This window comes from Eutrema salsugineum, unplaced genomic scaffold, assembly GCF_000478725.1.
Source record: "Eutrema salsugineum unplaced genomic scaffold, Eutsalg1_0 scaffold_13, whole genome shotgun sequence".
Lineage (NCBI taxonomy): Eukaryota > Viridiplantae > Streptophyta > Magnoliopsida > Brassicales > Brassicaceae > Eutrema > Eutrema salsugineum.
The window spans coordinates 4,864,786-4,890,270 of record NW_006256885.1 but is presented as its reverse complement, the minus strand read 5'-3'; the positions used below and the strand labels follow the sequence as shown (position 1 = coordinate 4,890,270).

Below are 25,485 nucleotides of genomic sequence, written 5' to 3'. Positions count from 1 at the left end.
CCATTTCATTTGCGCAACGTATCAAGAGATCATGTATCAGGAGTTCATCTTTCTCTTTTTTTTTTTTTTTTTTTTTTGGTCAATCATCATTATCTAAATTCGCAATGTTATTGTGATTTCTACGGTGAAAATTAAAACGTGCTCGAAATTAAAAGAAAATGTTTAACTGAAATTATTGGTTGGTGTTGGGGTGATGATTTTGGCTGTTAGTGATGTTCAGTGAAAACAACCTTTCTTGTCTTGTTACCTTTAAATTAATTTGAGTGGGTTGTTATGTTAATTACATCAACTTACCTCATTGGAGGATATGGACTATCACTTCCTTAACCACTATTATTATATAAAACATCTAAATTATTGGGCCAAAAGGTTGTCCCTTAACTTTCATTATTTCAAAACCCCACAATAATTCATCAAATCAGAGACTAGCTTAGAACTCACTAACTCAGAACTTGGGTACAACTTTTAGAAGTTACAAAACAAATTATTGAAGATTAAAACATCCAACGCGGGTCGCAAGAACCATACGAGTGATCGTAAATCGATCAAATCCCTCTTTGAAGGGAATAAGAAGGAAAAAAAAAAACAAAAGGCAGAGAAAAAAGAAGAATGCAAGACGCGAGCAGTTTAAATCATCGTGAATAAAGGTGGACTAATACGTCTCATCTATGGCTTCCCAACAATTAACTTATACATTTAGGTGTACAGAGAACAAACAGATTAAAGACAGAGATTGAATAGACTTGTACACAATATGTATACGTTTATTCTCTTTTTTTTTTTTTTTTGCTTTGTATGTATACGTTTATTCAAAATAGAGACTCAGATAAGTACACATGTTCACAAGGCAGAGCTCGAATCTGAGTCAGTTTCAGCATAACCAACAAACTCTAACCGCTCTCTAACAACTCTTCAAATCCATAACCGGTTTTCTGACATTTGTATCAGACCATATCCAACTCACACTTCACTGGTTTAGTTCAATACTGAAAACAATCAACAATAAATAGGTATTAACTAATAATTTAGATGTAACTTAACATAATATTTTTACTGCACTTAAATTTATTTCATAATTCCATTGAAAAGATGATACCAAAATGAATGATTGAGTCAAATTTCAAAATACTTTCTACATGATTGTCTTAGTATTGTGATATATGACGAGGATCGTTCGATATAAAAAAAAAAAGTTATATACGAAGAGGAATAGTCATGGAAATTAGGATTCTATATCATCTGATATACATATACACGTTTTTACTAAAAACAAGAGAAACACAAATTGAAGTTGGGTCCACGTGGAGCCAACTCAACAAACACAAGGTTTTGTGATTTTGTTCTTGTTTGCCTTTTAACGGAAAACGACAAATAGTCGACACGTATTTTCTCGCCTCCCACACGTGCGAGTCCTTTTTGTCTCTACACTCCATCATGTTGTCTTTTCTGTCTCACTATCACTTTCATTCACTGAATCACTCCCACTTACATGTTAGAAACACTCGTGTGACTTCTTCTTTAACCTTTTAGATTTTGATAATGCAAAATTGATTCTCCATTTTCCACTCAAGAAAGACCATTATCTTCTTTTGATCCAAATGGGTAATCTGTTCTTCATATGCACTGTCGGAAAATTTATAATTGTATCTTCTTCTGCAATCCATCTGCATATCATAATCACCAGCAAATTTCTAAATAAGTCACTCTGTCGACCTATTATGTTAAAAATTTAAGGTAGTTATTCGAAGAAAGACCGATAAATCTGATTTCGGTTGCTTATCAAAAATAGTAGTGTTATTAATTGTTATACAAAGTTCGTTAGTCTTTGATAATATGGATTTAGATCTGAATGTTAATTGCTAGCTATAAATTATCCGAGAGCAAAATTTTCCACTTTTGTCTTTTAAGAACTGAGTCCAACTTGTCAGAAAGAGATGAGACTTATTTGGTCCTAACGTGCCATTTTGTCTAAAGCATAGAGCACTTGCCACACCCTATCTTTTTGTTATCAAAATTAAATATTTACAATAAATATGAATAATTTTATAAGAATATAATGTAATTAATTGAATACCTGAAGCGAGTGACAAGATGGTGAAGGAAAATTGAAGTTTCAAGACGGGCCAAATCGAGACCAGGGCACAATCTCTGACCACCACCAAAAGGACTGAAACTACTCTTGTTCATGTCCCTTTCCTATATATTGCATAAAAAACGTACATATAATGAACTGTACAATTCTTCTTAAATATTTGATCATGTATAAAATATATTTGAGATTTCTTACTTGCCATCTCCAGGGATTGAATTTGTAGGGAGAGTCATAATAAAGTTTATCAAGATGGACTGATCTGAGATAAGCCAAGAAGCACCATCCTTTTGGTATCACGTAACCTTTTATTTCAACATCTTTCATTGCTTTTCGCATCACTCCAACTATAACATTTCCCATTCTCAGTGTCTCTGTAACGACCTGATGATAATTGGCAATTAAAAATGTATTTAATGATTTATTAGCCTTTTCACAAGATAACTATTCATAAAATTAACTCAGGGACAAGGAGAATATATATACCTTTTGTGTAAAAGGTAATGACAAATAGTCATTCCAATATAGTGGCTCTCCTCTCAATTCTTTCAATCTTTTCAGCTCCATGTTTTCTTCCTGATAATTCAAAATTTTATAAAGTAAGAAGATATTAAATATAATAAAATGAAAAAAAAAAGAAGAGCTAATAGTTTTTCGTGGCAATCATATATCCACGATTAATATCAGCTTCCAATTCATCATTTTTTTAAAATGAGTGATTTGTTTTTCGCTGTTGTGAAAGAGAGAAAAGCCTATCACTATAGCATAAACATTTTTTGTCATGTCTAGAGAATTTTATACCGGATTCCATGTTATTTTTTATACTTATGGCCATCCTGTGAAATCTAAGGAACAAAATTCGCATATAATTTTAAAATCGAAATTTAGCTTTAACGGTTTAAGTTAATTACCGTCAGAAAATGAAGAGCACTAGGTAAATCGGAGAGAAATTTGACGGCGAGAGTGATGAGGACGGGGACAGAGTCGTGGCCGGGAATCATCATGTCAATCATATTGTTAGCAATCACATTGTGAGTTAAATTGTTACTTGAGTTCTTAAGCAACACATCCACAACATCTTTTGCAATAACACCATCGTCTTCTTCTTTGTTTTTTGCTCTCCTAATTTTGCCTTCTATGATTCTTTCAACTTGCTTCACCATCTTCTTCTTAGCTTGGAGCGATCTATGAAGTTGAGTTCCAGGCAAATTAATTGGTAATGACATAAGTCCTGAGATGAAATTTTCAAACTCTTCCTTTAACTCTTCTAACTCTTCTCCTTTCTCAACACTTATCAATGCCTTTGCAAGTACTTTGAATGCAACCTACCAATCAAAATAATATAATTAATTACATGTGAGAATACAACTAAAAGGGTAATAATATGTTAAACCAAAAAAAAAAGAGAAACTTGTAATCATCATATCAAATGTAATTATTGCAACCATGTTCTTTAAAATAAATTAATGTTCCATTGTAACACATCATTATGATTGTCCCCTTTTTTATTTCTCAATCAATGCATGGACCAACATATATATATATATATATACGTATATATGAAACTTTAGAAAATAAATACTCCTATTAATTAAGGGAAGAGTATACTAACCGTTTTGGAGACATCTTGGAGGAGAACAGGTTTGTCCTCGGACCATAGATCCATGGATTGCGACAAAAACTTGTGCATGTCTCTAACAATTTGAGCTTTGAGAAGTGGTGACTTTAAGAACGAACCGACTAGTCCATGGAATCGTCTGTGTAAACTCCCGTTTATCAGAAGTATCGACGATTTCCCCATTAGCTCCCTCACCGTTTTCGGGTAGAACGGCACGAACGCCGTCGAGTCGCTTTGTAAAACGGTTTTGTTCACTTCTGCGTCCGTCGACACGATCGTAGCCGTTCCAAATATATGCGACTTAAACACTCTCCCATACCTTTTACACATATAAAAACACATTTATAGATTCTATCGAACACTAAATTAAGTCCTAAGATGGACTTTCCCATAAGACTTGGTATATCCTCCGATTATTAAAAAAAAAAAAAAAACAAAACAAAAACAAAACTCTAAGGTTCATTCGCTCTCAAATTCTAATTTTTTTCCAAAAAGTTTTTGAATATGTTTATGAATGGGGCTTATTTTTCATTAAGAGTATTAAATTTAAGTTTGGTTAAAATTTTGTAGATATACTGTGAACGTTGGTGTAGAGAGATGGTGAAAAGTTCTTACATAAGTCGACGCTTGTCCATGAAACTCTCGGGATGGTCTGAGTAAGCAGAAGAGACGAACTCGATGGTTTCTCCGAGGACAGGCCATCCCAAGCTTCCCTGTGGAAACTTTGGTCCGTGACACTGAGTAAGAACATTATGATCATTAAGTTTTTTCTTAGAGGCTGAGGATGATCTGAGACCGTTGATCTTGTGGAATAAGATGATTATGATGATGAGAAAGAAGAAGAAGTAGAATAGCAAAAGTGATGAAGAAGTGTCCATTAGTGTTTTAACTAAGCCGCACGCACACGAATGGGTTTGTGTTTTTTTTAAAATTGGTTTTTGTTTTTGGGACTTTCTTCCACTTTGAATCTGTCCTGGTATCTCTTTATATAACTTTAATAATGCTGCGGTGTGACAACAAATCATGTGGTTGATAATTTTTATTTATTTTATCTTTGATTTTTAAGTAATATATAACTTTATACTTCAAACGGTTTAAGTCTAAATGTGATAATGCAAAATTAAGTATATAACTGGTACGATATTACATCACTGCACTCTCAATCTTGATCTTAATTAATTTCTTCTTCTTCTTTTTTTATTGATCTTGATTTTGGTAACACCTAATTTCCAATACGGCAGCTCAACTAACAAAAAACATACAGAAACATAAATAAAGTAGTTGAAAAGAAGAATAAATAAAACTTGGCGCAAAGATCAAATAAAAGAAAAAACATAATAATTTGTATCTTCTATATTGTAATCTTTTTTCTTAAGATTATGGTGTCCGGCTTAATTAAGTTACTTTTACAAGACAGAAAATAATATGGACTTGGGCAAACGAAGAAATTATTTCTTTTGATCAAGCTGGCGCATGTATATGGATAATTTGAGCCAAACAAATATCAACTATTTTGTTTAAAAAGTTAGTTATTTGAAGAAGTAAGGCTTGTATAGAGAATATTTTTAGATAGAAGATAGAGAGAGAATATATCGAAGAAAAGTGTGCTAATTGTCTTTTGGCTTGTGGGGTATTTTGGGTGCGCCTTCGTGCGAAACTCCATTAGGCCACTTTTCTTATTTCACATATATTTACACATTTTTTGTCATGGTCGTACTGGATACATGCATGCCCATATGAATCATGTATGCGCAAATTAAGATATGCATGATAATACATTTATAGTATTGTATGTATGCCAATACGTGACTAGTATTGTGAGTCATTTGATCAGTTGTACTTTAAAAGCAGTCGACTCAATGATATTTTAAATTACAATATAGATATTTGTAGTATCTTATATATAATACAGTAGTGTTCTGCAAAAAGGAAAAAAAAATAGTATAATGTTAGGACGTTGCGAAGGACTTAAACGTATGCAGATTAGAACGGTTTCTTGAGATATTTGAAAAATTATGGATTCCTTTTGGATTGGTTCGTATGATATATCAGAAACCGGTGCCAATGTATTTCATGTCTTTATAATTGGAGATGTCCCAAAGCTTAGTTTAGTCGATAGAATTATGAGGCCGGACAGGGGCAGCATCTTACAAAACCAGAATCGATTTTGGACTGCATGCATTTATGTTAATCTTGGAATACGTTACGTAATCAAACGAAGCTCTACAAGAAAAGCAGCATGATACATATATTTAAGACCAATTCAATCTCCTCATGATTAGAGCACATGCGCACCTTCTCACTTTCATACAGTTTGTTCATGTATGAGAGGTATAATATATTAGAATCTAAGGAAGTGAGATTCTTTAGCCGCTTGACTAATGACTACTTTGATTATACAAACTTTGAGCCTAGAAAGCTAATCTTTAAATTATTATAACCTTTTGACTAATGCCAAACAATTAAATTTGCCATTCTCTTTTTAGTCACTTTATAAGATCGGTTTCCCAATAATATTAATTCTTTTGGGAAACCTATGATTCATTTAACATATCTGTAAACGCCATTTGAAAGCTTTTTATTCAAGCAATACCTAACACGGGAGCTATCTTATTACCATATGATCGTCACTTTAATTGTATATAGATTTTGATAAAGAAGATACCATACACATTAGTGCTTTGATCATATCTAATTATTGCATAAGTTCCTTTAATTTAAGGTCGTGCATCTTTGGAAATCCGAGAGGGTTTTTGAATAAAGTATTTGGAAGTTCTTATCTATAATTTACCTTTTTTATTTATTTTTAAAAAATGGAAAATTTTGGATCTGTATATTGCTTGCCCAAAAAAGTCTCAAAGATTGAGAAAAAAGCTCAAAAAATTTATGTGAGCCGTATGATATGCATATATTAATTCATGTTATTTATAATTTTGGGGAATTGTGGGGGTTGTTTTCATTTGGACCATATCTCCATGTGAAGAACCACTTGAAGTTAAAAACCGGAGAATAACTTTGCCCCATTTGATTTCGCAATCTCTAGGGTTTTGGATAGCCAAGAACATGATCCTTTGTCCTCTTTATGAAACTTATGCAAAACCACTAACGTCCCTTCGATATAATTTATGCTATCCTTTTTTTTAGTGAAATCTATCGAGAACAGAAATTTTAAGAAAACAATACAATGTTGTTAATTGGGAAATGTTTAAATTGAACAAACTCAAAAGAAATAAAATCTTTAAGTACACAATATTTTATTTTATGCCCACATGACCAGAGAGTCAGAGAACACAACATCAAGAATAGTTTTGTTCCAAAATCAAACTCAAATCAGTCATAAGCTAAATATCATCTTCACCATTGAGTAAGAGCATAATTTTGACCAGAACGAATTAAACTGTCTGATTATTGATTTCTCCTCCACCAATTTTTTTTTTTTTTTTGCCTTTGCGTTATTTTGCACCTTCGACATGCATTTGAAGGGGTCTCACTTGCTGTTGGTTCAATGGTAATGCTGGCTCATGTGACCCAAACTAGCTTTTTATCTACTACAGATCAATAAAACACAAGCAAAACGTATACAGTTAGATTAATGTCACAAAGGTGGGTCTCTGGTAAAAGACATTAATGTCATGCATTTCAAAAAATGGGGAACAAATTTCAACTTTAACCTTATGCAAAAGAATTGGTAAAACCTAGAGGGCCCTTAGGTAGGTGTCGACATTCGACAAGTTATATAACACACTACACTATATATAGAGGATATTCATGGACCACCAAATGCAAGTCTTAGGTCTTTTACATAGATGATTGGAATCATTTACTCAGCAGAAAAAAATGATATGTCAGTAAAAAAAAAGGGCACGGGAAAAAAACAAACCGCAATGCTGATCTAGATAGGCAATGACCCCTATTCACTGAGGAGTGAGTGAGATGAGAGGTAGTTGTAGGTGAAAGTGAGAAAGACAAACATAGATGACAAATTGACAATACCAGAAAGAGGAAAACCGACAAATAAAAATCTTTCTATAAAATAATTATGTATGATCTCTTTGGAAAACAACTTGGATTCGCTTCTTATTGCCCTCAACTACCCAAGAGCTATCAGACCATAATCTAGATAATAATCTAAAGTGTTTTCATGTCCAACTACAGTCCAAGACACATGAAATGGAGAATCTGCTTTACAATTCATCATGTAACATTGACCAGAAAAGAGTCCAGTAGATACATGATTGATTCTTCTAAGTTAAAGAATCAATAAGCTGTAACCAGCATCTAGCTAAAATGTTTTCAAAACGAAAACTCTTACTTAGTAATGGTTAGAAAATATCTAAGTATAGCCATCTAACAAATAAGAACGGATAACTCAAGAAAATGATCAATTAGATGTTTCTCCTGGAAGAATAAACTAAATACTCAGTGAATTGTTTTGAAAGACAGAATCCAAAATTGATCAAAAGGCTTTATACATAGAAGTCAATGCATCTATAACTCACATGAGAATTTTAAATTTTGCAAAGACGAACAGAAAGATTATAGAAGATTAGTTATCAGTATTAAGAGTTTGTTCAAGTGAAACTTTTTCATCAACTTGAGAAACACTTTTATATATACAAACCAATAAACAGAGTAACAACTTCTCTGACTAGCTCACCTATCTACCTTATCCATATAAACACATATACACACTAATAATCAGCTACCAGAAGCATTGATAGTAACATTTATAAAAAAGACAAATAAAGAAAGATAAAATCTTATGAAAATTACCATCATCAAACATAGACTCAAATATACCTTGCACTTTCTAATCTCCGATCAATAAGCCCTCTGGCCTGGTTTCTGTAAAGAAAAGGCCCAAAATTAAACGAATTAGCAAAACCCAAATTAGGCCCAAGAGGGCTGATACGACAAAGAAAAGTTAACGAAACCGGTTAAAATTAATAATGACAGACAAATAACAATATGCCGCGTGTATAAATGAACCGTCACCGCCTTATCGTTGGCGCTGTCTCAAAAGGAAGCAGATATTTCGAATCCAACTCAGGGAAAGGCCAAAAAAGAAGAGTAAGCTTCAAAAGAGGGAAAATGGTGATTTTATCGGCGAGCTCCACAGTGAGAGCTGCCTTGGATACACAACCTCGACTTCCTTACAACCCTAATGCGCCTCGGAAAGTGAAGAAAATCCCTAAAAGCAACTCTTTCTTACCGCCGCCTTCACCTCCTCCGCCGTCTCCGCGAATCACCATCTCCGTCGACGATTTGCTCAAGCGTCCCGCAAGTAAAGGTAATCGCTTTAAACTCGGGATTGATTCCATTGGCGATGCTTGATTAAGGAATTTTAGTGTGTGCTCTTATGGAATTGTGTAGTTTCGTATCGCTCTGGTATACGTTGAATATATCAAAAGCTCTCCTTTTTTTTCTTTCTCCGGTGATGGATAATATCAAAGACTTCTCAAATTTCCAATCCATGGTTCGGCTAGAGATGTTTACTAAACTGTGTGTTATGTATGTAGACTTGACTGATGACTTTGATGATACTTATATGGGATATGAGACATGGTCTCCAACTCCACCAAAGCTGGAGAAACCTAGATCGGTCTTCAATGCTGCCTCTTTAGCCTTTATAGGCGATTCCATTTACGAGGTTCGTTTTCCATTGCGCCCTGAGCTTTGTGCTTTCATGGCTTCTAAGCAAGTTTCATAGACTTCTATTGATTGGGATCACCAACTTTCATTCTAGAATTAGTTTCTCTTCTTGGAATTGTGTTACTCTTTCATGGAATATTACTATCTGAAACTTCATCAGTATCTTCTCTTGGTTTTGCAGCTATATGCTCGTAGGCATTTTCTTTTTCCTCCACTTAGTATTGAAGATTATAACGATCGTGTTAGAGCAGTGGTGCGCTGTGAAGCACAGGTTTGTTAACTTTTGACCTCCTCTGTTTTCTTAATTCAGTGTTTGCATAGCTATGATGCAATCTCCATTCTCAGAGAAGCAGGGTATTGTGCTTGCTCTGTTTCATGATTTATGTTTGTGCTAAATAGTTTTATATCTTTTATCTAGTTAGACCGTTGATACGAGAATTCATTACTTATTTAAATTGGTATCAGCATAAACGTCATCATTAGCAAATTTTATTTATCATAATACAACATTTCAGAAGCAACTTTCGAGTATTGTTTAAATCATTTTTCGTTGTTTGAACATATGTTAACTGCTAAGTTTTATCATCATCTTTGTCAGTATGCTTTGCTGAAGAAACTTGTTGATGATGATTTCCTAACAAAGGAAGAGAGGTCAGTACACGAAATCCCATTATTTCAGCATCAAGATTTTCTCTGCTGCCACTAGGATACGTGCCTGTGGTTGAGTTGAGATACACGATTTCACTTGTTTTTGGATTTTATCCATCTGATGAATTTGTATTTGCTCCAGGGATGTACTCAGGTGGGGAAAGAATCTAGGCTCGGTTAGAACACGTTCAAGAAGGCGTGCAGGTGTTGCAGTTTATAACAAAGCATCATCATTGGAAACACTGGTAAGTACCTGCAATAACCAAACTTACACTGTGTTCTTCTTTGTGCTTCTAACTCTGCTTGAAGGTAAAACCTTTTAATTGTCACTTGATTTGCATGATGCTAAACCCGCTTTCTCTGTTCACTTTCTAGATTGGTTATCTGTATCTGACGAACGGGAAAAGATTAGAAAAAATAATGCAGAAGCTAGGATTCTCAAGCGACTCTTCAACTGAGATAATAATTGAAGAAGCCAAGCCTAAACCATCAGAATCTAACCTGCCATCCTTTATACTCAGTGAGTTAGCTACTATCTCGTCCATTAAAATCGATTATAAACATCATTTAGTTGATATTCGCTGTACAGCGACACGAAAGTATAACTATCTTCTCCTTTTTGGTCCATTTGTAGATGAGCAAGTGTCACAATAATAGTAATAAAGACACGGCATCTAATTTGGAGGGCATTTTTTGCAGTGCATTTTCTAGTTTTGTTTTTTTTTGGATATTTTGTTCATGTATATGTAAACAAAGTTTGTAATTTGTTTAATAAGATATATTAATATCTGTAGGCTTTTTGGTAATGTTTGTGAACCTTTTATTAACAACTTTATTGAAAAGGTATATTAGAAAATAATTGTTATCTAGATTTATGTTGTAGAAGAAAAACAATATTGTAGATACATACATATATATATATATGTATGTATCTCTTTATGTATGAATGTGTTATTCATACTGGTTTTCAAATCAAAATGCCCACTTTTGTCTTCTGTTCCAACGATGATACATATCCTCATGGGTTGTTTTTAGTAAGTCTATCAATGTACTAACAAAGATATTCTATTTAAACAAAAACAATCAAAGATATGTAATATCTACAGCTATATTAGCTTTTTAATACAGGGTTTGTTATGTTTTCTAAATATCGCCTCACAAACTGAAGCATGATATTTTATTAAATTAAGAAATTTCAGCAAGTTGAGAAGTTGTTGAGTACTCGATTCATAGATATTATTAATAAAACATACATAATAAGTTGTAAATGTGAATTTGATCTAATTAAGCTAGGCAACATCCTTATCCAAAGATGAAAAGCAAAGCAATCTTCTAGTAGTCTAAAAAAATAATGCGACGGTAGACTAGATTCGATTGTCATTAGTGACTTTTCTTTATGAGTAGGCCTATTTTAGACTATCGGACCCATAAACGTCCAACAAAAACCTGTTACTATTGCAATGGATTACAATGGACCGACCAAATCAATCAATGTGACATACGCATATAAAAATATCACAGATTTTCTATCTTTCCTTAACTAACGAAGATAGGTATCCTTTTTATAATACCAGAATTAGATGGCATGAGCAAAGAAAACATACGAGCCAAAAATGGTAGATCAAGATTAAAAAAAATACACAAATTTTGGCTAAAAGATCTTAATTAAGATATTTCCCCTAAAACCCACCAAGGGCATGCATTGTCGTCTTCGTAGTTATTTGCTTGATTTATCGGATTCGTACCAAGGGACCGCAAAGAAGATAAAAGAACGAGATTGATGGGAATGGTTTTAAATTGAATATGTGGCAGTCTCGTTCGATATTTTCTCTTGTGAATAAGATTAAATCATATCAGGAACAAGAACAAACAAAAAAAAAAAGAAGAAGATAAAACATATCATATTTTTGTAGCTCCTATCTTTTACACTTAAATAGCCACCCATTTTCTTTGTAACGTCGATGCGTTCTTGTCCTATAACATTTGCACATTATCCCGTATATGTTCATGGGTCCTACAGACAAGGTTGACGTGTCATCATATCGTGCCACACTTATCACGGACCCTACGATTTCTTGCTTGCTTGTCATCCTAATCCCTCGCTCGTTAATACAATTCGGATGAGACTCAAAATTTGTTTCTGCCACGTATTTATATAACCAAAAGGATTTTCGTTACTTCTAGTTTTATTGATAGTTCTATTTTAGGAATGATTCTTCATTTTATTATCTCGGAAATTATGGAATGTACGATCTCGTAAAAGCGTATAGGATCATCATTCCTTTGTATTCTTATGTAGTTTTTTTAAAAATAAGTATATTTTAGAGAAATAAACACATCAAAAAAATATTATATGTCGATCGAGAAGGTGAAGAAGAAACGAGACCTCTCATATAAAGATAAGATAAGGCATTCGCTGAAAAGGAAAGCAAGAGCTTAAGCCGTCGAAATAAATGCCCACTCTCAAAGTATTTAGGAACCTCTCCTTGCTATATATGGATAAGCTTAATGAGGTGATTTACTCTATAGTTTCTATCTATATCATTTTCTCGATTGCGAGAGGTATCTCGATTCAATAAATATGCATAAGTGTGACGCTTACATTTTGAACTGGATCACAAAAAATCACAATTATACAAATATTATGCGATAGTAGAAATGATCGTCAATTAATTCAACTGCAAATTTAACTTGAGTAAAGTGTGATACAAACGTTGGATTTCATATAATCATATGTAAGAACTATTACAGATCAAGAACACACAAAAAGATTTCAATGCTTTTTGAGATTCTCGTTTGGTATATAATTGTCATTAAGCTGCAACATGCATGCATGCCTGTCCCCTGAGTAGAATCTACTACTGTATTAATTATTAGATGTGCCATCAATAAAATGAAAAAAAAAGTATTTGCAAGTGGTGGTGACCTGTGAGATCATAATTCAGTCAGAACACTGTGTAATTCAATTGGTTAAAAACCTACGCAAAATATACTTTATTGGATTTTAGAAAAATATACTCGAATTCCTTGTGATTGACTTATTAGTGGCAGAATAATTACATTCACGTTCTAATTATCAAGAGCACACGTGGTTTCTATATGATCCGCTGACTTATGGAATGTAAAAATTGTAAAGAAATGGTAAACCCGCTACTAATGGATCTTTAGTGACTCTTATGACTCATGACTATAGATTTGTTAAAAAGAAAAATTATTTATTTTACAGATAGCGAAAAGAAAAACATTTTATTTTACATACTCTAGGTATCTCAATGATCTAACGTTCCATAAAAACTGGATCAGAGATGATATAGGTACATGGATTTTATCTGATGAAGAGAAGACCGCATTATGATTGATTTAAAACCAGCATTTGTGTCAATTATTTTTGTTTCGATCACATGAATCCAGTTATCCAGGTCCATGGATCAAAGGTGCTGGTACGTCTAGTACTTGTTGAAAATATGACTAACTGGCCAAAAAAGTTTGCAGCCGTAATCAATTCTTAAAGATTGTGAAATACAACTATCTCAATATTACATTAACACTGCTAAAAATTATAACATTTTTTATTACTGTTGACTCTAGCTAGTTATTAAATATTTATGGACAACAGCTAATATGATGTAAATCTACACTAACGGAAGTACAGAAACGTGACCTTCGCGTTAGCTTCTATCTTTCTGGAGCTATATTATTATTTTCTCGTGGGTCTTTCAATAGCGAACTATTACTAGTAGTATTAAACAAAATTTAATTACTGCCTTGATTAATAAATCATTAGGAAATTAATTAGGAAATGATATAGGTTGAGAACCCATTGAATACAGCCCCACCCATGAGTCCATGACCCAGTACAGATTTTCAAGATCCACCGTAAGATCCGGAAACAAAAGTAAAGTCAAACAAATACAGTAAAGAGTAGATCTGTTTCTTCACGCGCCGAGCGTGAATGATAAAAGTGTGAGTGGGAAAGGAATAAACTATTGTCGGGAAAGAAGAGAAAGCAGAAGAAACTCGGATCGGAACGCGGAAACTGTTGTTGTCGTCGCAGTTAACGGGTTTGGTTTCTGATGACTCATTTTGTTTTTTGTTTATTCTCGAATTTATTTTGTTCCTCCTTTTATCTTCATTTTAATACGTGGATTTATATTTTGCTTGCCTACTACTTCTATACTCTGTAAGTCGAGAATTTTCTGATGACGACAAAGAATGGTTTTTGTTCAATGTAATCGATTGCGTTTTAACTTTAATGATGCTTTACAAACACGATATCTCCTTTTTCGACACCTTATCTCTTCGTTTAGAACAATTATTGTGTGTGTTTGCGTGTCTTTAATGTGTATATTATATACTTGTTTGAAACTAATCAGCAATAAAATTATAGTTTCACCATCTATTAATACGAAGACGACATGTCAACGAAATTTATGAAATTGCATAACCACAGCCAGCCATATATAGGTTGCACCATCGAATCTCGATTTCTCAGATGGCCCCAGCAATTGAAAATAATAGGATAATTCAATGTTTTTTACAAAACGACTTAATAATTAATATAAATGGCCATGTTATGCACGAATTAGCTGTTCGAAGATAACAATAAATTCGTCTTTTTAATGACAAACTAATTTAACAATTGTTTCACAGCATAACAAGATGAACTTTAGAGTCTTAAATATGTAATGGTTTTAGGTAGAGCAATGGAAAGAAATTAAATTCAAATTTCCAAAAGTTTGCATGTGTCTAGTGGTTGAGATAATTAGTAGTTGGATAATTATTGGTTTGATCTTTGATGTGTAAGTTACACTGTGTAACGAACCCTCCTACATATCTTACAAACCCGAAGATCTCAATGATAAATATCTATTCAAATTCCATTATTATAATAATTGATTTAAAAACTAATTAGGATCGTAAGACGTGAAAACACGCGCCAAGTGGCGCGAACTGGACAATGTTTTATAAGTATTGATTTAAGAATTTTCGTTTTTGCCAAGTTAAACGCCGGGAAAAAAATGTATAGGTTGTATTTAAATTAGAGAAGGAGAAAGTTGTTGTCCCTGTCAAGTGTCAACAAAAGAAAAAAAAAAGAAAAATTGTAATTAATATGTGTAGTTGTGGAGCAAACAAATCTATGTAAAATTTTCATTGTTCGTTGTCTTTTTCTTTTTTTTTTCACCGTATTATTCGGCCTCTCTGTCTTGTAAATGTCTAAGAATTTGTGGTGGCTAAACTTAACCCGTGACACTCTTGTAAGTATTGCAAGGTATTGGGCCACTACTACCACGCGAATAGAGGCGTCTCAATAGCACGTAGCATTTACGAAAAAGACAATCTTGTGATTATGGAGGAGTGGAGAACTATGATGTTTAATCTCGTACCAAATATAGCTTAACGAACAAAATATTTGTTTATTAGAAGTAGTCAAATCTGATAGTCGATTTACTATATGATTAGTATCTTTAAAATCGATAACCAAAGCCAGAACCGGAATTATAATTTGAAAAAGAAAACAGCATAGTCATTTGAATGTATTTTTAACCAATATAAACTGATAATACAAAAACTCCAAGTCTCATACTTAAAGTCATAGGAGTATATTGAACTAACATTATTTTTAGATATTTTTATTTTAATTTCAGCGATTCGTTTTTTATAGGGTTGAAAAACTAGTAGACTAGTAAGCTACAAATATTAATATTTCTTGTGGACATTCAATCATAAATGATCTTTTTCACATAATACTTCCGGGAATATATGAATTTTTGAAAATGTAATTAACCTTTGGGTGTTTAATTATTTCAATCAACAATGACAAAGGCCAAAAACACGGTGGGTCCCAAAAAGGTCTTTCAAAGGTGGGTCCCAGGAGATGCCCTCCATTGCTTGAGTGCTTAAAAGCAGCTGCAAAGCAACTCCATTTTGGCATCAGAACAAAAACCAAGTTTTCTTCTTTTTACACTCAAGAATTTAATTTCCTCACATAACTTCTCACTTTCCCATTTAAGCTCAAGAAACTTTCAAGCTTTTTTTTTTTTCTCTTCCCACCATATATCTCTCTCTCTCTTTCTTTTATCCTCTGGCTCAACTAAGGAAGAATAGAATAAAGTGGGAAAACCAACTTGAAGTTAAAATAAGAAACGAATTTAATTGAAGATATTTGCTTTTGCTCTCAACAGTCTCCGGTATGGGTTTGAAACCTAATGCCATGAAAAATGTGGCTACGGCGGCAGTTTCTGCTCTGTTTCTTCTAGGGTTCCTTGCCTCTTCAGTTTCTGCGTCTGTCTCTTACGATAGCAGAGCCATTACCATCAATGGCAAAAGGAGAATCCTTATCTCTGGATCTATTCACTACCCCAGGAGTACTCCTGAGGTTTGTTTGCTCTTTTCTTCTTATTTGAGTTGCAATGTAGCTAAGAGTTATTCCAAAGTTTGAAGCTTTGGTTGTTTTTGAAATTTCTCAATCCCCACATTGTCTACCCAATTCGAGTAATTTCAAAATCGCGTTTTGTTTCTTATCTGGTTGTGTGTTCTTGTGTAGATGTGGCCAGATCTAATCAGGAAAGCAAAAGAAGGAGGATTAGATGTGATTCAGACTTATGTTTTCTGGAATGGGCACGAGCCTTCTCCTGGAAAAGTAAGAAAAAATCTGACTTTTTGTTGTTTGTCACCTATCGGATCTTTTGTGTGTGTGTGTGAACAAAGCACTGATTCATTGGATTCCATTTTATGTTTTTCTTTTTTGGCTTCATCTGCAGTATTATTTCGAAGGGAACTATGATTTGGTTAAGTTTGTCAAGTTGGTCAAACAGTCTGGACTCTACCTTCATCTAAGAATTGGTCCTTATGTCTGTGCAGAATGGAACTTCGGGTACTTATTTATAGCTAACTTCGTGTATATTAACCTTAAAATAGAAAGTTAAAAAGGAGAAACTTTTCCCGGAAATACTAATTCGATTGTTTGTTTCTGTTTAATTTCTCAGTGGATTTCCTGTTTGGCTTAAGTACATTCCAGGGATTAGCTTCAGAACAGATAACGGTCCTTTCAAGGTTAGACATGTTTTTCTAAACTAATCTATCTTCATTTTGAAGGTATCAAATATTACACTTGTTCATTGACTCTTGTTTGACTCCTGAGATAATCACTTGCTTCAGAAAACACTGACTTTTTTTCTTCTTCCTTTTGAAGGCTCAAATGCAAAGATTCACCACAAAGATTGTTAACATGATGAAAGCTGAGAGGCTGTTTGAATCCCAAGGCGGTCCTATAATCCTATCTCAGGTAAAAAGCCTTTTATATGAATTCTTTTGTGTTTTGACAATCCTGTTATATAGTGAGAGTGAGACTAAGTAGACTTTTTGTCTGTGTCAAAATCAAATGTTATGTGACAGATTGAAAACGAATATGGACCAATGGAATATGAGCTCGGTGCACCAGGACGGTCTTACACCAACTGGGCAGCTAAGATGGCTGTGGGGCTAGGCACGGGTGTCCCTTGGGTCATGTGCAAACAAGACGATGCTCCCGACCCCATTGTGAGTTCTTTTGTCTTGTCTCTGGGATATCTTCTTCATTAGCTGTATACTGTTGTCTCTCTTCATTCTTTCTGATGAAATCATTTCATTAAATATTAGTATTCATTTAAGTTGCACATGCTTTGGTCTTACTTCTTTTCATGATTAATTTTTCTTTCTTTGATTATATATACTCCCTTCTGTCTGTAATAATAATATTCAACCATTTAAGCAATTCTTAGTTGTTTATTGTTGCGCTGAGGTCAACAACAACCCATGTGGATCATTAGAATGTTCAGTCTCTTTTTTTTCATTGTATATTTGTTTAACTTGTTGAATTTATGATTCCTCTCTGCTAGATCAATGCTTGCAATGGCTTCTACTGCGATTACTTCTCTCCGAACAAGGCTTACAAACCCAAAATGTGGACCGAAGCCTGGACTGGATGGTAAGCCAAAACTCAGTATAAAATATGATAATGTGATTGTTTCTCGGTGATCTCACTGTTTTCTCGATGTTTCTCAGGTTTACAAAGTTTGGAGGCCCAGTTCCATATCGTCCAGCTGAAGATATGGCCTTTTCCGTTGCAAGATTTATCCAAAAGGGTGGATCTTTCATCAATTACTATATGGTAAAGCTAAAGTTGCTGCATGTCTTTTTTACCGTATTCACAAAGCAAATCAAATCCCCTTTTTTTGAGCTTTTCCAATTCTCATCCACGTGTTTCTTGCTCAGTATCACGGTGGAACAAATTTTGGTCGGACTGCTGGTGGTCCGTTTATTGCAACCAGCTATGATTACGACGCTCCTCTTGACGAATATGGTAAGCTTGCTAAATTTAAATATATCTATCTACTCAAGATACTAGTTGTTGTCCTCTCCATAAATATATGTTTTATTTTCAAACAGGACTTGAAAGGCAGCCTAAGTGGGGGCACTTGAAAGATTTGCATAGAGCGATCAAGCTGTGTGAGCCAGCATTAGTATCAGGAGAGCCCACGAGAATGCCCCTCGGAAATTATCAAGAGGTCTCAACTCAAAGCCTTTTCCCTTTATTTTTGTTAGTATTGTTTTTGCTTTGGTCAACTCGATTAACTTCTGTATATTTGTAAATGTGCAGGCTCACGTGTACAAATCGAAATCTGGAGCTTGTTCTGCATTCTTAGCAAATTACAATCCAAGATCTTACGCCAAAGTTTCTTTTGGGAGCAACCACTACAATCTGCCTCCGTGGTCTATTAGTATCCTCCCAGACTGCAAAAACACAGTTTACAACACAGCCAGGGTAAGAAGAATCAACTAGTTATAATGATTTTAGCAAAGGATGGAACTTTTAATCTTTCTCTTCTTGTTTTTTTTTTCTGAGTACCGAGTCTGATTATGCTGGTTGTGGCTGTAGGTTGGTTCTCAAACTTCAAGGATGAAAATGGTTCGGGTTCCTGTTCATGGAGGATTATCTTGGCAAGCATACAATGAAGACCCATCAACTTACGTTGATGAGTCATTCACTATGGTCGGATTAGTGGAGCAGATCAACACTACACGAGACACTTCGGATTACCTGTGGTACATGACTGAGTAAGTATCCATAGACCTTACAGAACCTATCAAAGCCGAATGAATGCGGAAGAATTCTCTGAATACATTTGACTTCTTTTACGAATTTTTTATTTTCTTTTGTTTCAGTCTTAAAATTGACTCCAACGAAGGATTTTTGAGGACCGGGGATTTGCCGACTCTTACCGTTCTATCAGCTGGACATGCTATGCATGTGTTCATCAATGGCCAATTATCTGGTAATTGCTTTGTTTACTAGTTTTTAAGCATCACAAAGAATAACCATTGTTCACATTTTCTTCCTCGTTTTGACATATTTTTGCTGTCTCTTATCCAGGATCTGCTTATGGTAGCTTAGACTCTCCTAAGCTAACGTTTCGAAAAGGTGTGAATCTAAGAGCTGGTTTCAACAAAATTGCGATACTCAGCATCGCTGTTGGTCTTCCGGTTAGTCCTTAATTTCCCTAGCAACCAAACTTCTTCCTAATTGATCCTTCGGCCAAAAACTAAGTTTGAACTAGAGTTGTTGTTTATCTATGTGTTCTGATACAATGCAGAATGTGGGTCCACATTTTGAGACATGGAATGCTGGAGTTCTTGGTCCAGTTTCATTGAACGGTCTCAATGGGGGACGGAGAGATCTGTCCTGGCAGAAATGGACTTATAAGGTACAGAAATAAATATATAATCCTTTGTTGCCTAATATGTATTTGTGTCACTCAACTGATTAGTGATTACCCAATTTCGAACATTTCTTTCAGGTTGGTCTCAGAGGAGAAAGTTTAAGTCTTCATTCACTCAGCGGTAGCACATCAGTTGAGTGGGCAGAAGGTGCATTTGTGGCACAAAAGCAGCCGCTTACTTGGTACAAGGTACACCATATAGAGTTTTTCTTCAATAAAACAGTATTTTTATGGACATCAAAATTAGTTTCTGGTTGTTTGACATGTCTCCGTTTGCTTGTTTCAGACAACGTTCTCTGCTCCAGCAGGCGATTCGCCGTTGGCTGTTGACATGGGAAGCATGGGAAAAGGTCAGATATGGATTAATGGGCAGAGCGTGGGACGTCACTGGCCTGCATATAAAGCAGTTGGTTCTTGCAGCGAGTGTTCTTATAAGGGAACATTCAATGAGAACAAGTGCTTAAGAAACTGTGGAGAGGCTTCTCAGAGATGGTAAAACTCCGTCTTTATCCGTTTGAAACTGAGATTAATGATAAAACGCCATCTTTACCCCTATTAAGCTACGATTAATGAATTTTGTAGGTACCATGTCCCAAGGTCGTGGCTAAAACCAACTGGCAATCTTTTGGTTGTCTTTGAGGAATGGGGAGGAGATCCGAACGGAATCTCGTTGGTCAGAAGGGAAGTGGACAGTGTTTGTGCAGATATATATGAATGGCAATCAACGCTGGTTAATTACCAATTGCATGCTTCTGGAAAAGTTAACAAACCGCTGCATCCCAAAGTGCATTTACAATGTGGGCCTGGACAGAAGATCACCACCGTGAAGTTTGCTAGCTTCGGGACACCTGAGGGAACTTGTGGCAGTTACCGCCAAGGAAGCTGCCACGCCCATCACTCCTATGATGCTTTCAACAGAGTAAGTTTCCCCGAAGTACGGATCTTTGTTCTGTTTTTTGCCTTGATATATGTTCTAAAAGCTTTGGTTTTTTTTTTTTTTGTGCGTCTCTTGCAGCTTTGTGTTGGGCAGAATTGGTGTTCTGTAACTGTAGCACCAGCTATGTTTGGTGGAGATCCATGTCCAAATGTGATGAAGAAACTCGCGGTGGAAGCGGTTTGCGCTTAATGAAACCAGAGCAGCAGCAATAGCTGTAAAGGTGGTTACTTTCGCATTCTTACAGGTTTCTGATCGTATTAGTAGTATGTTCTGGCTATTTACGGCGGTGGAAGTTGTACAAAGGAACGCAACACACCGTTCAACTATTTGCAGAGTTGTGATTTATCTGTAAATAAGCTTGAAAAAGAAGAAGAAGAAGAAGAAGCACATTGAGACTGGAGAATCCGAGTCCATGTGTAGATTCTTTGGTAGAAATTTTAGGGCAAAACTGGCAGTATATTATTCTCTGTGTTTTGCTTCGAACGTGTTTGTTGTTGCTGTTGTTGTCGTATACACGTAGTTGAGACATTCCATGCAATTATCTCATTGCTAAATTTATGTAATATTTTTGATTTCTCTCGAATGAAACATAAGTCTTGACGTAAAACAGTGTCGAGAAGATGTAAAACAGTGTCGAGAAGATGAATAACCCGTCTAAGTACTGAGTTTATGTAATTGTTTTTGTGTTTTTTTTTCTGGGCTCACCTGTAACTTTTCATTAATCCAAATGTTGATACCATAAGAGCTTATATATTAGCCTTTGCAAAAGACTTTTAATAAATTCGTCACTCATTGGTATAACTTAGGGACATACATCAACTGAGATATTGAAACCTTAGTCACTCTGTCGGCCACCATGTTCCCTCAAATGCTAAAAGAAGATTCTCAAGGTCTTGGTATAATGGTCGGAACAGAGGCCAAACCTCTTTGTCTCTGCAAACCAGTAATCACATCTTTTGAGTCAAATTCAAAAACCACTTTTGAATAGCCAAAACGGATCCTATCTCAATGCTAAATATCAATCAATATATACATGTCTGTCTATTTGTATATTATTTTTGTTAAAGTTTATTGGGACACGTAAAATTTAAAATGTGGATTTGTCTAACTCCTTTTATAATACTAATCTTAGTTAAATACTAAACTATTATTTGTTTTTGTTCATAGCTGTTATCACTTGAACCCCACTAGCTATTGAAAGTTGAAACGTATTTTGGCTTTGCTATTTGATTATAAATTTTGATGCGAGTTTCGAGAAATGCCAACTGAAAAAAAAGACCGAGATGTTAACCAGCTCATCCTCACACCCATTCCTCTCGAATCGGCCGTAGCTACTTTGAGTACGATAACCATATAACTGGAACCAGGGATTACAAGTCTGAACTATACAATCCCTGTCGGAGGCGGAGTTTGGTCCTTGCTGCTGAATTTACAGAATTGTGTCCACAGTTACGTCTCTTATAATCGCAGAGTTTGGTCAGTGCAAAGTTTTTTTGTTTTTATTAGTCCTTAGGTATCTAATAGTTTGCAAAGGTTTTAGTTCTTGCCAATGAATAAAACCATATAGTTAATAAGAAAAACAGAGAGAACAAATACATTCATTGTTATCACTTATCAGTTCCGATCGTGCGATGATTGTCTTTATGTTGAGGAGCTTAAGCATAGAAGTCTTATCTAGATGGTTTTGATTCTTCCAAAACTCTGTCCATATGATTCCATGAGCTGCTTCTCCTTCGTCTAATGCAAAACCCAGTTTGTCAAAATGTCTCACTTTATAGGACTATTTCATCGTTCCTTCTCGTCGTTTCCCAATTCCGCTCTCGAAACTGTACTTCCGATCCCTCAGCTATGCTCCAACGGTCGTCTTCAAGAAGCTTTGCTGAAGATGTCCGTTTTAGGCCACGAGATGGGTTTCCATGGTTACGATGCGTTGTTGAATGCGTGTTTGGACAAAAGGGCTCTTAGACAAGGTCAGAGAGTCCATGCCCACATGATCAAAACCTGTTATCTCCCCGCTACATACCTCCGAACTCGTCTGCTCATCTTCTACGGCAAGTGCGATTGTTTGAAAGATGCCCGGAAAGTGCTCGACGAAATGCCTGAGAAGAACGTTGTGTCCTGGACTGCCATGATCTCGCGTTATTCTCAAACTGGGCACTCTTCAGAGGCTCTCGCTGTTTTTGCAGAGATGATGAGATCAGATGAAAAACCAAACGAGTTCACTTTCGCCACTGTTCTCACCTCTTGTATACGTGCTTCTGGAATATCCCTGGGTAAGCAACTCCATGGGCTTTTAGTTAAGTGGAATTACGTTTCTCACATTTTTGTGGGAAGCTCTCTCCTTGACATGTATGCCAAAGCCGGTGAAATTGTAGAAGCTCGCGAGATTTTCGAGTGCCTGCCTGAGAGAGATGTTGTCTCGTGTACTGCTATTATTGCTGGCTATGCGCAACTAGGTCTTGATGAAGAGGCCTTAGAGATGTTCCAGAAGCTGCAGAGTAAAGGATTGAGTCCGAATTATGTCACTTACGCTAGTGTTTTAACAGCATTATCTGGACTTGCTTTGTTAGATCATGGCAAGCAAGCTCACTGCCATGTTTTGAGACGTGAACTTCCCTTCTATGCTGTTCTCCAGAACTCTCTAATCGATATGTACTCAAAATGTGGGAATCTCTCTTACGCTCGAAGGCTTTTTGATAACATGCCTGAGAGGACAGCGATTTCATGGAACGCGATGCTTGTGGGTTATAGTAAACATGGTTTGGGAAATGAAGTCCTTGAGCTCTTCAGATTGATGAGGGATGAGAAGAGAGTGAAGCCTGATTCAGTTACTCTTTTGGCTGTTTTGTCTGGTTGCAGCCATGGAAGAATGGAAGACACAGGGCTAAGTATATTTGATGGCATGATAGCGGGAGATTACGGGATTAAGCCTGACACTGAGCATTATGGTTGCATCGTTGATATGCTTGGCCGTGCTGGTAGGATTGAGGAGGCGTTTGAATTCATCAAAAGAATGCCATCTGAGGCAACTGCTGGTGTCTTGGGTTCTCTTTTAGGAGCTTGTAGGGTTCATTTATCTGTAGACATTGGAGAATCTGTAGGTCGTAGGCTCATTGAGATTGAGCCAGAGAATGCGGGTAACTACGTCATCCTCTCTAACTTGTATGCTTCTACAGGAAGATGGGAAGAAGTAAACAATTTAAGAGCTTTGATGATGCAGAAAGCTGTTACAAAGGAACCTGGAAGAAGCTGGATTCAACACGAGCAAACCTTGCATTACTTCCACGCGAATGATCGTACTCATCCAAGAAGGGAAGAGGTGTTAGATAAACTGAAAGAAATACTGATAAAGATGAAACAAGCTGGTTACGTTCCTGATCCTAGCTGTGTGTTATATGATGTGGATGAAGAGCAGAAGGAGAAGATGTTACTTGGCCACAGTGAGAAACTAGCCTTGACTTTTGGGTTGATTGCTACTGGTAAAGGGACTCCGATTCGAGTTTTTAAGAATCTACGTATATGCGTTGATTGTCATAACTTTGCCAAGATCTTCTCGAATGTTTTTGAAAGAGAAGTGTCCCTGAGAGATAAAAACCGGTTCCATCAAATTGTTGGAGGAAAATGTTCTTGTAGAGATTACTGGTGAACATCGCAAAAAGGCATGTAATATTAGATTCAGCCGACATCTGTAGAAATGTGCAGGTGTTGAAGGAAAAGGGTACAAATTAAAGTTGCTTTGATACCATTTTGTTACAGCTACAACACCCAAACATACAAACGCTCAAAGACTCAAAAGTTGGCATCTTGTATCAGCTGGTTTCTTCTGTCTTGGGTTCTAGTCAATCTTCACCGAAGAGTAGATCTTTCTTACAAACCAGAAGCAAGCATAGAAACCGATTGTGCCAGTTAGGACAAAGAACGCGTACGAGATGATGACCAGGATACCCAAGTAGAGCATTGCCGAGACTAGCTTTGTTATCTCCAGCTTCGTGAAGAAGTAGAAGATCGAGTAGAGGAAGCGGTTGAAGGCGAGATGAGCCTGCAGTTAAGTACGCTCTCCACCACCAGTTGTAGTCCTCACTACAAAGCTGGAAGTAGCACAGGACCACTGTGATCTCCGCACAGGTTACAATCAAGATCAAGAACACTATGAAGAGGAACCCGAAGATGTAGTAGAACTGGTTCAGCCATATCGATGTCAGGATGAAGAAGAGCTCGATGAAGACTGCTCCAAATGGGAGGATGCCTCCAATAAGTATGGAGAACACCGGTTTCATGTACCATGGCTGCTCTGGTACTTGCCTAGGGATCTTATTTGTTTTGACCGGGTCTTCGATTGCTGGCTTTTTGTAGCCCAGGTAGCTACCGACAAAGACTAGTGGGACTGAGATGCCAAACCAGAGGCAGAAGAGAGCAAACATTGTACCGAAAGGTATGGCTCCAGAAGACTGCTCTCCCCAGATGAGAGCATTCAGAACAAAGAAGATTGCAGAGAGGATACCGGGAAACATGAATGCAGTCTTCAATGTCATTCTCTTCCACTTATTTCCTTTGAACATTTTGTGAAGGCGAGATGATGAGTAACCAGCGAATATGCCCATGAAAACCCACAAGAGAACCATGGCAGTCATAAGGCCTCCTCTATTCGATGGGGATAAGAAACCCAGCAACGCAAACATCATTGTAACAAGTGACATTCCAAAGATCTGAACACCTGTGCCAACATAGACACACAATAATCCAGAGTTCACCGGTGGCCTGAAGACATCTCCATGTACAAGCT

At 35.9% G+C, this 25,485-nt stretch overlaps 5 protein-coding genes across 5 annotated transcripts in view; 3 read left to right on the top strand and 2 right to left on the bottom strand.

Moving 5' to 3' along the window:
• Window positions 1-1,212: 1,212 nt before the first annotated feature.
• LOC18024516 (3-epi-6-deoxocathasterone 23-monooxygenase) lies at window positions 1,213-4,647 on the bottom strand. Its single transcript, XM_006407113.2, has 7 exons — window positions 4,323-4,647; window positions 3,702-4,026; window positions 3,001-3,414; window positions 2,576-2,665; window positions 2,288-2,473; window positions 2,075-2,196; window positions 1,213-1,664 (listed from the first exon to the last, which is right to left on the bottom strand). The coding sequence occupies exons 1-7, from the start codon at window positions 4,583-4,585 to the stop codon at window positions 1,580-1,582; spliced, it is 1,485 nt and encodes a 494-aa protein (XP_006407176.1). The 5' UTR covers window positions 4,586-4,647; the 3' UTR covers window positions 1,213-1,579.
• A 4,097-nt stretch (window positions 4,648-8,744) lies between these two features.
• LOC18024515 (mini-ribonuclease 3) lies at window positions 8,745-10,863 on the top strand. The gene is made up of 7 exons (XM_006407112.2): window positions 8,745-8,997; window positions 9,227-9,357; window positions 9,541-9,630; window positions 9,958-10,010; window positions 10,150-10,252; window positions 10,383-10,527; window positions 10,642-10,863. The coding sequence occupies exons 1-7, from the start codon at window positions 8,799-8,801 to the stop codon at window positions 10,659-10,661; spliced, it is 741 nt and encodes a 246-aa protein (XP_006407175.2). The 5' UTR covers window positions 8,745-8,798; the 3' UTR covers window positions 10,662-10,863.
• A 5,077-nt stretch (window positions 10,864-15,940) lies between these two features.
• On the top strand, window positions 15,941-21,377 carry LOC18024514 (beta-galactosidase 1). Its single transcript, XM_006407111.2, has 19 exons — window positions 15,941-16,383; window positions 16,552-16,647; window positions 16,769-16,881; window positions 16,994-17,060; window positions 17,200-17,292; window positions 17,403-17,546; window positions 17,885-17,973; window positions 18,051-18,156; window positions 18,261-18,348; window positions 18,435-18,553; window positions 18,646-18,810; window positions 18,925-19,103; window positions 19,212-19,321; window positions 19,420-19,529; window positions 19,640-19,750; window positions 19,844-19,954; window positions 20,052-20,257; window positions 20,348-20,684; window positions 20,781-21,377. Exons 1-19 carry the CDS (start codon window positions 16,198-16,200, stop codon window positions 20,889-20,891), a joined length of 2,541 nt encoding a protein of 846 aa, XP_006407174.1. The 5' UTR covers window positions 15,941-16,197; the 3' UTR covers window positions 20,892-21,377.
• Window positions 21,378-22,328: 951 nt separating this feature from the next.
• LOC18024512 (putative pentatricopeptide repeat-containing protein At3g13770, mitochondrial) lies at window positions 22,329-24,444 on the top strand. The gene has a single exon (XM_006407109.2). The coding sequence runs from the start codon at window positions 22,465-22,467 to the stop codon at window positions 24,346-24,348; it is 1,884 nt and encodes a 627-aa protein (XP_006407172.1). The 5' UTR covers window positions 22,329-22,464; the 3' UTR covers window positions 24,349-24,444.
• Window positions 24,359-25,485, bottom strand: part of LOC18024511 (transmembrane 9 superfamily member 7) — a 3,394-nt gene continuing 2,267 nt past the window's right edge. The window contains 2 exon segments of the mRNA XM_006407108.2: window positions 24,359-24,732; window positions 24,734-25,485. Of these exon segments, the coding sequence (XP_006407171.2) occupies window positions 24,538-24,732; window positions 24,734-25,485 (947 nt within the window). The 3' untranslated portion in view covers window positions 24,359-24,537.

What these genes read in the sequence shown, in the direction of transcription:
- LOC18024512 (XM_006407109.2), top strand. Translation starts at nt 22,465, where the DNA reads ATGTCTCACTTTATAGGACTATTTCATCGTTCCTTCTCGTCGTTTCCC.
- LOC18024515 (XM_006407112.2), top strand. Translation starts at nt 8,799, where the DNA reads ATGGTGATTTTATCGGCGAGCTCCACAGTGAGAGCTGCCTTGGATACA. An exon ending in CAAGCGTCCCGCAAGTAAAG is followed by an intron (nt 8,998 to 9,226) that starts GTAATCGCTTTA and finishes TTATGTATGTAG; the next exon opens with ACTTGACTGATGACTTTGAT. An exon ending in TGGTGCGCTGTGAAGCACAG is followed by an intron (nt 9,631 to 9,957) that starts GTTTGTTAACTT and finishes CATCTTTGTCAG; the next exon opens with TATGCTTTGCTGAAGAAACT.
- LOC18024516 (XM_006407113.2), bottom strand. Translation starts at nt 4,585, where the DNA reads ATGGACACTTCTTCATCACTTTTGCTATTCTACTTCTTCTTCTTTCTC. An exon ending in TCCAAGATGTCTCCAAAACG is followed by an intron (nt 3,415 to 3,701) that starts GTTAGTATACTC and finishes TTTGATTGGTAG; the next exon opens with GTTGCATTCAAAGTACTTGC. An exon ending in CATCTTGTCACTCGCTTCAG is followed by an intron (nt 1,665 to 2,074) that starts GTATTCAATTAA and finishes TATGATATGCAG; the next exon opens with ATGGATTGCAGAAGAAGATA.
- LOC18024514 (XM_006407111.2), top strand. Translation starts at nt 16,198, where the DNA reads ATGGGTTTGAAACCTAATGCCATGAAAAATGTGGCTACGGCGGCAGTT. An exon ending in ACGAGCCTTCTCCTGGAAAA is followed by an intron (nt 16,648 to 16,768) that starts GTAAGAAAAAAT and finishes CTTCATCTGCAG; the next exon opens with TATTATTTCGAAGGGAACTA. An exon ending in CCTATGATGCTTTCAACAGA is followed by an intron (nt 20,685 to 20,780) that starts GTAAGTTTCCCC and finishes CGTCTCTTGCAG; the next exon opens with CTTTGTGTTGGGCAGAATTG.